Below are 12,224 nucleotides of genomic sequence, written 5' to 3'. Positions count from 1 at the left end.
AACACAGTACTACAGTAGTACTACAACACAGTACTACTGTAGTACTACAACACAGTACTACTGTAGTACTACAACACAGTACTACTGTAGTACTACAACACAGTACTACAGTAGTACTACAACACAGTACTACAGTAGTACTACAACACAGTACTACAGTAGTACTACAACACAGTACTACAGTAGTACTACAACACAGTACTACAATAACTCTACACACTACTACTGTAGTACTGTAGTACTACACAGTACTACACAGTATTACAATACTACTACTGTAGTACTACTCCCTGTAGAACATCTCTGCCCACCTGTAGAACATCTCTGCCCACCTGTAGAACATCTCTGCCCACCCGTAGAACCTCTCTGCCCACCTGTAGAACATCTCTGCCCACCTGTAGAACATCTCTGCCCACCTGTAGAACCTCTCTGCCCACCTGTAGAACATCTCTGCCCACCTGTAGAACATCTCTGCCCACCCGTAGAACCTCTCTGCCCACCCGTAGAACATCTCTGCCCACCCGTAGAACATCTCTGCCCACCTGTAGAACATCTCTGCCAACCTGTAGAACATCTCTGCCAACCTGTAGAACATCTCTGCCCACCCGTAGAACATCTCTGCCCACCCGTAGAACATCTCTGCCCACCTGTACCTGTAGAACATCTCTGCCCACCCGTAGAACATCTCTGCCCACCCGTAGAACATCTCTGCCCACCCGTAGAACATCTCTGCCCACCCGTAGAACCTCTCTGCCCACCCGTAGAACCTCTCTGCCCACCTGTACCTGTAGAACCTCTCTGCCCACCTGTACCTGTAGAACATCTCTGCCCACCTGTAGAACATCTCTGCCCACCTGTACCTGTAGAACCTCTCTGCCCACCTGTACCTGTAGAACCTCTCTGCCCACCCATAGAACATCTCTGCCCACCTGTAGAACATCTCTGCCCACCCGTAGAACCTCTCTGCCCACCTGTAGAACATCTCTGCCCACCCGTAGAACCTCTCTGCCCACCTGTAGAACATCTCTGCCCACCTGTAGAACCTCTCTGCCCACCTGTACCTGTAGAACCTCTCTGCCCACCCGTAGAACATCTCTGCCCACCTGTAGAACCTCTCTGCCCACCTGTAGAACATCTCTGCCCACCTGTAGAACATCTCTGCCTACCTGTAGAACCTCTCTGCCCACCTGTACCTGTAGAACCTCTCTGCCCACCTGTACCTGTAGAACCTCTCTGCCCACCCATAGAACATCTCTGCCCACCCGTAGAACATCTCTGCCTACCTGTAGAACCTCTCTGCCCACCCGTAGAACATCTCTGCCCACCTGTACCTGTAGAACCTCTCTGCCCACCCCTAGAACATCTCTGACCACCCGTAGAACCTCTCTGCCCACCCGTAGAACATCTCTGCCCACCCGTAGAACCTCTCTGCCCACCCGTAGAACATCTCTGCCCACCCGTAGAACCTCTCTGCCCACCTGTAGAACATCTCTGCCCACCCGTAGAACATCTCTGCCCACCCGTAGAACATCTCTGCTCACCCGTAGAACATCTCTGCCCACCTGTAGAACATCTCTGCCCACCCGTAGAACATCTCTGCCCACCTGTAGAACATCTCTGCCCACCCGTAGAACATCTCTGCTCACCCGTAGAACATCTCTGCTCACCTGTAGAACATCTCTGCCCACCCGTAGAACCTCTCTGCCCACCCGTAGAACATCTCTGCTCACCCGTAGAACATCTCTGCTCACCCGTAGAACATCTCTGCTCACCTGTAGAACATCTCTGCCCACCTGTACCTGTAGAACATCTCTGCCCACCCGTAGAACCTCTCTGCCCACCTGTAGAACATCTCTGCCCACCTGTAGAACATCTCTGCCCACCCGTAGAACATCTCTGCTCACCCGTAGAACATCTCTGCCCACCTGTAGAACAAGTAGAGGTTCTAAGCAGTACTACTATATTAGTACTGCAAGTTAAAAGTACTGAGTACATACTGTAGTACTCATCTGCAGTAGTAGTACTAGTAGTATTAATAGTAGTACTGTGTGTAGTACTGTGTAGTATATTGTAGTATTTATTGTAGTACTGTGTAGTATTTATTGTAGTATATATATTTTAGTATTTTTTCTCTCAGCTTGTTTTGTTTGTTTTTTTCATGTTTTTTCGGATCAGCTGTTTTTTTATTTTCATGTTTGTTGTTTTTGTTTCTTTAAGACGATTCTGTGATTTATTTATTTATAGATTAATCTATTTACTGTGATTTACTATTTATAGATTAATCTATTTACTGTGATTTAATGATTTATAGATTAATCTATTTACTGTGATTTAATGATTTATAGATTAATCTATTTACTGTGATTTAATGATTTATAGATTAATCTATTTACTGTGGTTTAATGATTTATAGATTAATCTATTTACTGTGATTTACTATTTATAGATTAATCTATTTACTGTGGTTTAATGATTTATAGATTAATCTATTTACTGTGATTTACTATTTATAGATTAATCTATTTACTGTGGTTTATAGGTTTAATGAGTTAATGAGTTAATGAGTTAATGAGTTAGGGTTAATGGTTAATGCTTAGTGAGTGAGTGATTGGTTAATTGGTTTATTTATCGAGTTATTGATCGATTGATTGATTTTATTGATTTTTTTCCTGAACGTGAATCTTTTTGTTTTGTGACGTGTTTATTTTTTCCAGCTCAGTGGAAGGCAGGGATTGGCTGTCGGGCTGATCCGTGTCGACCAATCACTGTTTAGATATATAAATGCTGGCTCCTGATTGGTCTACAGATATTAAACTAACGCAGGTGAACACCAGGGATCGCTGTCGATCAGTTCATCATTAAATTAACATTAATACATGAACCCGAACCCCGAACCCCGAACCCGAACCCCGAACCCTATATATCAGAGTTCATTACAGAACCCGGTCCAGTCTGAACCAGGTTAGGGTTATCCTGAACCCGGTCCAGCCTGAACCCGGTTAGGGTTATCCTGAACCCGGTCCAGTCTGAACCAGGTTAGGGGTATCCTGAACCCGGTCCAGTCGTCCCTGGTGATCACTGATCAGCTGTTTCTGTTCAGACTCAACATCAAACTTTCTCAGCTGTGACATCATGTCGTCTTTTTGATTTCTTCTTCTTCTTTGTCAAACCTGCCGCCTACATTACCCACAATGCACCTGGAGAGCTTGTTGTGTGTGCTGCTAACCACCCGGACCCCTGGACACGCGGAGGTTCAGATACCTGCAGCTCACCTTGAATGTTCGGTCTGAACAGAAGAACGTTTAAAATGAGCAGAAAACTGTTTCAATGCTGTTTTATGTTTTCTTTTCTTTTTCCACTTGTAATAATCAATGTTTGAACATTTGTAGTTCTGAAAGAGACCAGAAAGCTGTTTCAGTTTCAGCCCTGATAGTTTGGCCCGAGTCAGCGCTCCTGTTAGAGTGACACCACGTGGCCAACAGGTGTATTACACCAGACCCTGTGATTGGTTGTTTTAAGACCAGTTCAGATCAATGATTCACAACGAGATCAAAGATCTGGCTCCAAGCTCAGAGACCAGAGATCTGGATCCAAGCTCAGAGACCAGAGATCTGGATCCAAGCTCAGAGACCAGAGATCTGGATCCAAGCTCAGAGACCAGAGATCTGGCTCCAAGCTCAGAGACCAGAGATCTGGATCCAAGCTCAGAGACCAGAGATCTGGAGCCAAGCTCAGAGACCAGAGATCTGGATCCAAGCTCAGAGACCAGAGATCTGGCTCCAAGCTCAGAGACCAGAGATCTGGATCCAAGCTCAGAGACCAGAGATCTGGCTCCAAGCTCAGAGACCAGAGATCTGGAGCCAAGCTCAGAGACCAAAGATCTGGCTCCAAGCTCAGAGACCAGAGATCTGGCTCCATCTTTGGTTCCTGCAGAGACTCCTCAGCTGTTCACATAAAGACTGAAAACTGACTTCAGATCATCTGAGACCAGAGTTAACGCTGAGAAACATCCAGTCACATTCAAACATACGTCCAGACTAGAGCTCGGCAGTTCGCTCAGACTGAATAAAAGAAACAGACGTAACATCCGTGACGTCACCCATTGGTTTGTGGACTGCTGCTCGGAAGCCAATAGTTTCTAATCTAGGCAGCGCCATCTTGAAAATTTCAGGTGCATGCTGGGAAAAATAAAAACACGGATTCTACTTATATGGGCATGAGGCGGGGCCATGGGCGGAGCGGGGAGGTTGCTATGGTTACGAGGGCTGGATCTGGAGGACATTGGTCAATCAACCTGTCAATCAGGACGTAGCCATGCCCTAATGCATACCCTGCTTTATCGTCACATATAAAATCAGGGAGGCCAAAATGTCCCAAATGAACATCATACTGCATTGAAGAAGGCTTTAAACTAGCGATTGAGACCATAAACACATTTTGAAAACGTTTACTGAGGTTAGAAATCAAGTGAGAAGTTGGTGAATTCTCCATTGACTTGTATAGAGACGGTCGCCCCCTGGTGGCCTTTTGATAGAATGCAGCTCTAAGTTACTTCTCCATTGACTTGTATAGAGACGGTCGCCCCCTGGTGGCCTTTTGATAGAATGCAGCTCTAAGTTACTTCTCCATTGACTTGTATAGAGACGGTCGCCCCCTGGTGGCCTTTTGATAGAATGCAGCTCTAAGTTACTTCTCCATTGACTTGTATAGAGACGGTCGCCCCCTGGTGGCCTTTTGATAGAATGCAGCTCTAAGTTACTTCCTGGTTGGACAGAACTCCCTGTCTGGTAATTAATCGAAAAATAATCAAAACTGACATTTAGAAACTCTAATCTTAATCTTGCTCATGGTGCTGTTCACTGTTGCCATGGCAGCAAAGTTTTGAACCCAAACATGATCATGAACCACAGCGTGTGTGAGGGTTAGGGTGGAACCGTGGAACCACACAATCGAGGTTAAAAGTTCAATTAATCGTGATTTTGATTTTTGCCATAATTGCCCAGCTCTAACACACACACACACACACTCAGACACACTCAGACACACACAGACACACACACACACTCAGACACACACACACACACACACACACACACTCAGACACACACACACACACACTCAGACACACACACACACAGACACACACACACACACACACAGACACACACACACACACAGTCACACATATAAACAGATGTTTGGTCTCACAGATGAACCTTCAGGTCTTTGAGCAACAGTCGATGTTCCTGCTGAAGGAACCTGAGCTGCAGATGTTCCTCCTGAAGGAACCTGGGCTGCAGATGTTCCTCCTGAAGGAACCTGAGCTACAGATGTTCCTGCTGAAGGAACCTGGGCTGCAGATGTTCCTCCTGAAGGAACCTGAGCTGCAGATGTTCCTCCTGAAGGAACCTGGGCTGCAGATGTTCCTCCTGAAGGAACCTGAGCTACAGATGTTCCTCCTGAAGGAACCTGAGCTGCAGATGTTCCTCCTGAAGGAACCTGAGCTACAGATGTTCCTCCTGAAGGAACCTGAGCTGCAGATGTTCCTCCTGAAGGAACCTGAGCTGCAGATGTTCCTCCTGAAGGAACCTGAGCTGCAGATGTTCCTCCTGAAGGAACCTGAGCTACAGATGTTCCTCCTGAAGGAACCTGAGCTACAGATGTTCCTGCTGAAGGAACCTGGTTCTATTGGTCAGTTATTGAGTCTACTCATTAAATCAGTTTATTAGCATTAGCGTTAGCATTAGCGTCTCTCTGTGCGGCTTGTGATTGGTCGGTCTGAGCCGTCAGAGAGCGGTGAAGCGACGTCTCACTCGGAGCAAACTTTCAGGGTCTCAAACAGTTTTCTGCTCTTTCAGAGGTTTTGAGGTTTTGTGTGTTGCGGCTGTAACTCGGTTATTTTGTTCTTTTATTTTGTTGTTTTTGTTTTTCTCTAGGCCACAGTTTAGGTTACGGCTTTGTTAACTTTGTTAACCCTAATGATGCAGAGAGGGCTATCAGTACCCTCAATGGCCTGAGGCTACAGTCTAAAACTATCAAGGTAATGTGCCAAAGGTGCTCTTTGCTTTTCCTCTCACTGATAGATTTGTTCCCAGTAGCTGGGCAGTAGGGGGCGCTCTCCTGGACCAAGGTATTTTTCTCATTCTGATGTCGTTTGTTTGTTTTTTTTCGGCACTTTGTTAGCTCTGTGCGACAGTCTGCCGAACTTTGATTTTCACAAATTGATGCTTTTATTTTTACAAACTGCCCAATGAGCCTGTTTGATGCTTTTTTTTTTTTTGTATTTTTTTATTTTATTTGTGAAATCTGGATAAATGTTGTTTTAAGTATTTTTTTTATTGAATATTTGAAGAAATTTTAAAAGTATTTCTGGATTTTTTTTCCACTGAATTAAACTGTATTTTTGTTTAAATTAAGATGTTTGTGTGAATGTGAGTCTGGTGTTTTATTGTGGCGGTGTACTGAAGCACTTCCTGTCCCGTGTCAGGTGTCGTTCGCGCGGCCGAGTTCGGACACGATCAAAGACGCTAACCTGTACATCAGCGGGCTGCCGAGGACGCTGAGCCAGCAGGACCTGGAGGACATGTTCACTCGCTTCGGACACATCATCAACTCCAGAGTGCTGGTGGATCAGGCTTCCGGTAACCACGGTAACCAGTCGCTCACACACACACGTCCCGACTCCCGACACACTCTGACCCTCTCATTGGCTCCCGCAGGTCTGTCCAGGGGCGTGGCCTTCATCCGCTTCGATAAGCGCGCCGAGGCCGAGGACGCCGTCAAACACCTGAACGGCCACACGCCTCCCGGCAGCTCCGAGCCAATCACCGTCAAGTTCGCAGCCAATCCCAACCAGGCTCGCAACTCCCAGATGATGTCACAGGTCTACCACGGCCAATCACGGCGCTTCGGAGGACCGGTCCATCACCAGGCCCAGAGGTTCAGGTACGCTCCCCTGCCCGCCGCAGCGAGTAATAGATTACTCCTCAGGGTTAGGGTTACCTGACCCTGATCAGTAATCTATTACTCTGATCAGGGTCAGGTAACGCTAACCCTGAGTGAGTGTCTTTGGGTTAGGTAAAGATGAAGTGTCTTTGGGTTAGGTAAAGATGAAGTGTCTTTGGGTTAGGTAAAGATGATGAAGTGTCTTTGGGTTAGGGTTAGGTAAAGATGAAGTGTCTTTGGGTTAGGGTTAGGTAAAGATGAAGTGTCTTTGGGTTAGGGTGAGGTAAAGATGAAGTGTCTTTGGGTTAGGGTGAGGTAAAGATGAAGTGTCTTTGGGTTAGGGTTAGGTAAAGATGAAGTGTCTTTGGGTTAGGGTTAGGCAAAGATGAAGTGTCTTTGGGTTAGGGTTAGGTAAAGATGAAGTGTCTTTGGGTTAGGGTGAGGTAAAGATGAAGTGTCTTTGGGTTAGGGTTAGGTAAAGATGAAGTGTCTTTGGGTTAGGGTGAGGTAAAGATGAAGTGTCTTTGGGTTAGGGTTAGGTAAAGATGAAGTGTCTTTGGGTTAGGTAAAGATGAAGTGTCTTTGGGTTAGGGTTAGGTAAAGATGAAGTGTCTTTGGGTTAGGGTTAGGTAAAGATGAAGTGTCTTTGGGTTAGGGTTAGGTAAAGATGAAGTGTCTTTGGGTTAGGGTGAGGTAAAGATGAAGTGTCTTTGGGTTAGGGTTAGGTAAAGATGAAGTGTCTTTGGGTTAGGGTTAGGTAAAGATGAAGTGTCTTTGGGTTAGGGTTAGGTAAAGATGAAGTGTCTTTGGGTTAGGGTGAGGTAAAGATGAAGTGTCTTTGGGTTAGGGTTAGGTAAAGATGAAGTGTCTTTGGGTTAGGGTTAGGTAAAGATGAAGTGTCTTTGGGTTAGGGTTAGGTAAAGATGAAGTGTCTTTGGGTTAGGGTTAGGTAAAGATGAAGTGTCTTTGGGTTAGGTAAAGATGAAGTGTCTTTGGGTTAGGGTTAGGTAAAGATGAAGTGTCTTTGGGTTAGGGTTAGGTAAAGATGAAGTGTCTTTGGGTTAGGGTTAGGTAAAGATGAAGTGTCTTTGGGTTAGGGTGAGGTGAAGATGAAGTGTCTTTGGGTTAGGGTTAGGTAAAGATGAAGTGTCTTTTGGTTAGGGTTAGGTAAAGATGAAGTGTCTTTGGGTTAGGGTTAGGTAAAGATGAAGTGTCTTTGGGTTAGGGTTAGGTAAAGATGAAGTGTCTTTGGGTTAGGGTGAGGTAAAGATGAAGTGTCTTTGGGTTAGGGTGAGGTAAAGATGAAGTGTCTTTGGGTTAGGGTTAGGTAAAGATGAAGTGTCTTTGGGTTAGGGTTAGGTAAAGATGAAGTGTCTTTGGGTTAGGGTGAGGTAAAGATGAAGTGTCTTTGGGTTAGGTAAAGATGAAGTGTCTTTGGGTTAGGGTGAGGTAAAGATGAAGTGTCTTTGGGTTAGGTAAAGATGAAGTGTCTTTGGGTTAGGGTTAGGTAAAGATGAAGTGTCTTTGGGTTAGGGTGAGGTAAAGATGAAGTGTCTTTGGGTTAGGGTGAGGTAAAGATGAAGTGTCTTTGGGTTAGGGTTAGGTAAAGATGAAGATGAAGTGTCTTTGGGTTAGGGTGAGGTAAAGATGAAGTGTCTTTGGGTTAGGGTGAGGTAAAGATGAAGTGTCTTTGGGTTAGGGTTAGGTAAAGATGAAGTGTCTTTGGGTTAGGGTTAGGTAAAGATGAAGTGTCTTTGGGTTAGGGTGAGGTAAAGATGAAGTGTCTTTGGGTTAGGGTGAGGTAAAGATGAAGTGTCTTTGGGTTAGGGTTAGGTAAAGATGAAGTGTCTTTGGGTTAGGGTTAGGTAAAGATGAAGTGTCTTTGGGTTAGGGTGAGGTAAAGATGAAGTGTCTTTGGGTTAGGTAAAGATGAAGTGTCTTTGGGTTAGGGTTAGGTAAAGATGAAGTGTCTTTGGGTTAGGTAAAGATGAAGTGTCTTTGGGTTAGGGTTAGGTAAAGATGAAGTGTCTTTGGGTTAGGGTGAGGTAAAGATGAAGTGTCTTTGGGTTAGGGTTAGGTAAAGATGAAGTGTCTTTGGGTTAGGTAAAGATGAAGTGTCTTTGGGTTAGGGTGAGGTAAAGATGAAGTGTCTTTGGGTTAGGTAAAGATGAAGTGTCTTTGGGTTAGGGTGAGGTAAAGATGAAGTGTCTTTGGGTTAGGTAAAGATGAAGTGTCTTTGGGTTAGGTAAAGATGAAGTGTCTTTGGGTTAGGGTTAGGTAAAGATGAAGTGTCTTTGGGTTAGGGTTAGGTAAAGATGAAGTGTCTTTGGGTTAGGTAAAGATGAAGTGTCTTTGGGTTAGGTAAAGATGAAGTGTCTTTGGGTTAGGGTTAGGTAAAGATGAAGTGTCTTTGGGTTAGGGTTAGGTAAAGATGAAGTGTCTTTGGGTTAGGTAAAGATGAAGTGTCTTTGGGTTAGGTAAAGATGAAGTGTCTTTGGGTTAGGGTTAGGTAAAGATGAAGTGTCTTTGGGTTAGGGTTAGGTAAAGATGAAGTGTCTTTGGGTTAGGTAAAGATGAAGTGTCTTTGGGTTAGGTAAAGATGAAGTGTCTTTGGGTTAGGGTTAGGTAAAGATGAAGTGTCTTTGGGTTAGGGTTAGGTAAAGATGAAGTGTCTTTGGGTTAGGTAAAGATGAAGTGTCTTTGGGTTAGGTAAAGATGAAGTGTCTTTGGGTTAGGGTTAGGTAAAGATGAAGTGTCTTTGGGTTAGGGTTAGGTAAAGATGAAGTGTCTTTGGGTTAGGGTGAGGTAAAGATGAAGTGTCTTTGGGTTAGGTAAAGATGAAGTGTCTTTGGGTTAGGTAAAGATGAAGTGTCTTTGGGTTAGGGTGAGGTGAAGATGAAGTGTCTTTGGGTTAGGGTTAGGTAAAGATGAAGTGTCTTTGGGTTAGGGTGAGGTAAAGATGAAGTGTCTTTGGGTTAGGTAAAGATGAAGTGTCTTTGGGTTAGGGTGAGGTAAAGATGAAGTGTCTTTGGGTTAGGTAAAGATGAAGTGTCTTTGGGTTAGGTAAAGATGAAGTGTCTTTGGGTTAGGGTTAGGTAAAGATGAAGTGTCTTTGGGTTAGGTAAAGATGAAGTGTCTTTGGGTTAGGTAAAGATGAAGTGTCTTTGGGTTAGGTAAAGATGAAGTGTCTTTGGGTTAGGGTTAGGTAAAGATGAAGTGTCTTTGGGTTAGGGTTAGGTAAAGATGAAGTGTCTTTGGGTTAGGGTTAGGTAAAGATGAAGTGTCTTTGGGTTAGGGTTAGGTAAAGATGAAGTGTCTTTGGGTTAGGGTTAGGTAAAGATGAAGTGTCTTTGGGTTAGGGTTAGGTAAAGATGAAGTGTCTTTGGGTTAGGGTGAGGTAAAGATGAAGTGTCTTTGGGTTAGGGTTAGGTAAAGATGAAGTGTCTTTGGGTTAGGGTGAGGTAAAGATGAAGTGTCTTTGGGTTAGGGTTAGGTAAAGATGAAGTGTCTTTGGGTTAGGGTGAGGTAAAGATGAAGTGTCTTTGGGTTAGGGTTAGGTAAAGATGAAGTGTCTTTGGGTTAGGTAAAGATGAAGTGTCTTTGGGTTAGGGTTAGGTGAAGATGAAGTGTCTTTGGTTTCGGGTGAGGTAAAGATGAAGTGTCTTTGGGTTAGGGTGAGGTAAAGATGAAGTGTCTTTGGGTTAGGGTTAGGTAAAGATGAAGTGTCTTTGGGTTAGGGTTAGGTAAAGATGATGAAGTGTCTTTGGGTTAGGTAAAGATGAAGTGTCTTTGGGTTAGGGTGAGGTAAAGATGAAGTGTCTTTGGGTTAGGGTGAGGTAAAGATGAAGTGTCTTTGGGTTAGGGTGAGGTAAAGATGAAGTGTCTTTGGGTTAGGTAAAGATGAAGTGTCTTTGGGTTAGGGTGAGGTAAAGATGAAGTGTCTTTGGGTTAGGGTTAGGTAAAGATGAAGTGTCTTTGGGTTAGGTAAAGATGAAGTGTCTTTGGGTTAGGGTTAGGTAAAGATGAAGTGTCTTTGGGTTAGGGTTAGGTAAAGATGAAGTGTCTTTGGGTTAGGGTTAGGTAAAGATGAAGTGTCTTTGGGTTAGGGTGAGGTAAAGATGAAGTGTCTTTGGGTTAGGGTTAGGTAAAGATGAAGTGTCTTTGGGTTAGGGTGAGGTAAAGATGAAGTGTCTTTGGGTTAGGGTTAGGTAAAGATGAAGTGTCTTTGGGTTAGGGTGAGGTAAAGATGAAGTGTCTTTGGGTTAGGGTTAGGTAAAGATGAAGTGTCTTTGGGTTAGGGTTAGGTAAAGATGATGAAGTGTCTTTGGGTTAGGTAAAGATGAAGTGTCTTTGGGTTAGGGTGAGGTAAAGATGAAGTGTCTTTGGGTTAGGGTGAGGTAAAGATGAAGTGTCTTTGGGTTAGGGTGAGGTAAAGATGAAGTGTCTTTGGGTTAGGTAAAGATGAAGTGTCTTTGGGTTAGGGTGAGGTAAAGATGAAGTGTCTTTGGGTTAGGGTTAGGTAAAGATGAAGTGTCTTTGGGTTAGGTAAAGATGAAGTGTCTTTGGGTTAGGGTTAGGTAAAGATGAAGTGTCTTTGGGTTAGGGTTAGGTAAAGATGAAGTGTCTTTGGGTTAGGGTTAGGTAAAGATGAAGTGTCTTTGGGTTAGGGTGAGGTAAAGATGAAGTGTCTTTGGGTTAGGGTTAGGTAAAGATGAAGTGTCTTTGGGTTAGGGTGAGGTAAAGATGAAGTGTCTTTGGGTTAGGGTTAGGTAAAGATGAAGTGTCTTTGGGTTAGGGTGAGGTAAAGATGAAGTGTCTTTGGGTTAGGGTTAGGTAAAGATGAAGTGTCTTTGGGTTAGGTAAAGATGAAGTGTCTTTGGGTTAGGGTTAGGTGAAGATGAAGTGTCTTTGGTTTAGGGTGAGGTAAAGATGAAGTGTCTTTGGGTTAGGGTGAGGTAAAGATGAAGTGTCTTTGGGTTAGGGTTAGGTAAAGATGAAGTGTCTTTGGGTTAGGGTTAGGTAAAGATGATGAAGTGTCTTTGGGTTAGGTAAAGATGAAGTGTCTTTGGGTTAGGGTGAGGTAAAGATGAAGTGTCTTTGGGTTAGGGTGAGGTAAAGATGAAGTGTCTTTGGGTTAGGGTGAGGTAAAGATGAAGTGTCTTTGGGTTAGGTAAAGATGAAGTGTCTTTGGGTTAGGGTGAGGTAAAGATGAAGTGTCTTTGGGTTAGGGTTAGGTAAAGATGAAGTGTCTTTGGGTTAGGTAAAGATGAAGTGTCTTT

The 12,224-nt window shown here is 44.2% G+C and overlaps 1 protein-coding gene across 1 annotated transcript in view; it reads left to right on the top strand.

Annotated features, from left to right (window-relative positions):
• Nucleotides 1–12,224, top strand: part of LOC128361618 (ELAV-like protein 1-B) — a 31,864-nt gene that overhangs the window by 5,114 nt on the left and 14,526 nt on the right. The window contains 3 exon segments of the mRNA XM_053322139.1: nucleotides 5,937–6,040; nucleotides 6,488–6,641; nucleotides 6,720–6,945. Of these exon segments, the coding sequence (XP_053178114.1) occupies nucleotides 5,937–6,040; nucleotides 6,488–6,641; nucleotides 6,720–6,945 (484 nt within the window).

The sequence above is a fragment of the Scomber japonicus genome, chromosome 7 (genome assembly GCF_027409825.1).
Source record: "Scomber japonicus isolate fScoJap1 chromosome 7, fScoJap1.pri, whole genome shotgun sequence".
Lineage (NCBI taxonomy): Eukaryota > Metazoa > Chordata > Actinopteri > Scombriformes > Scombridae > Scomber > Scomber japonicus.
The sequence above is the reverse complement of the archived record's forward strand: the minus strand, read 5'-3'. Positions and strand labels throughout refer to the sequence as shown.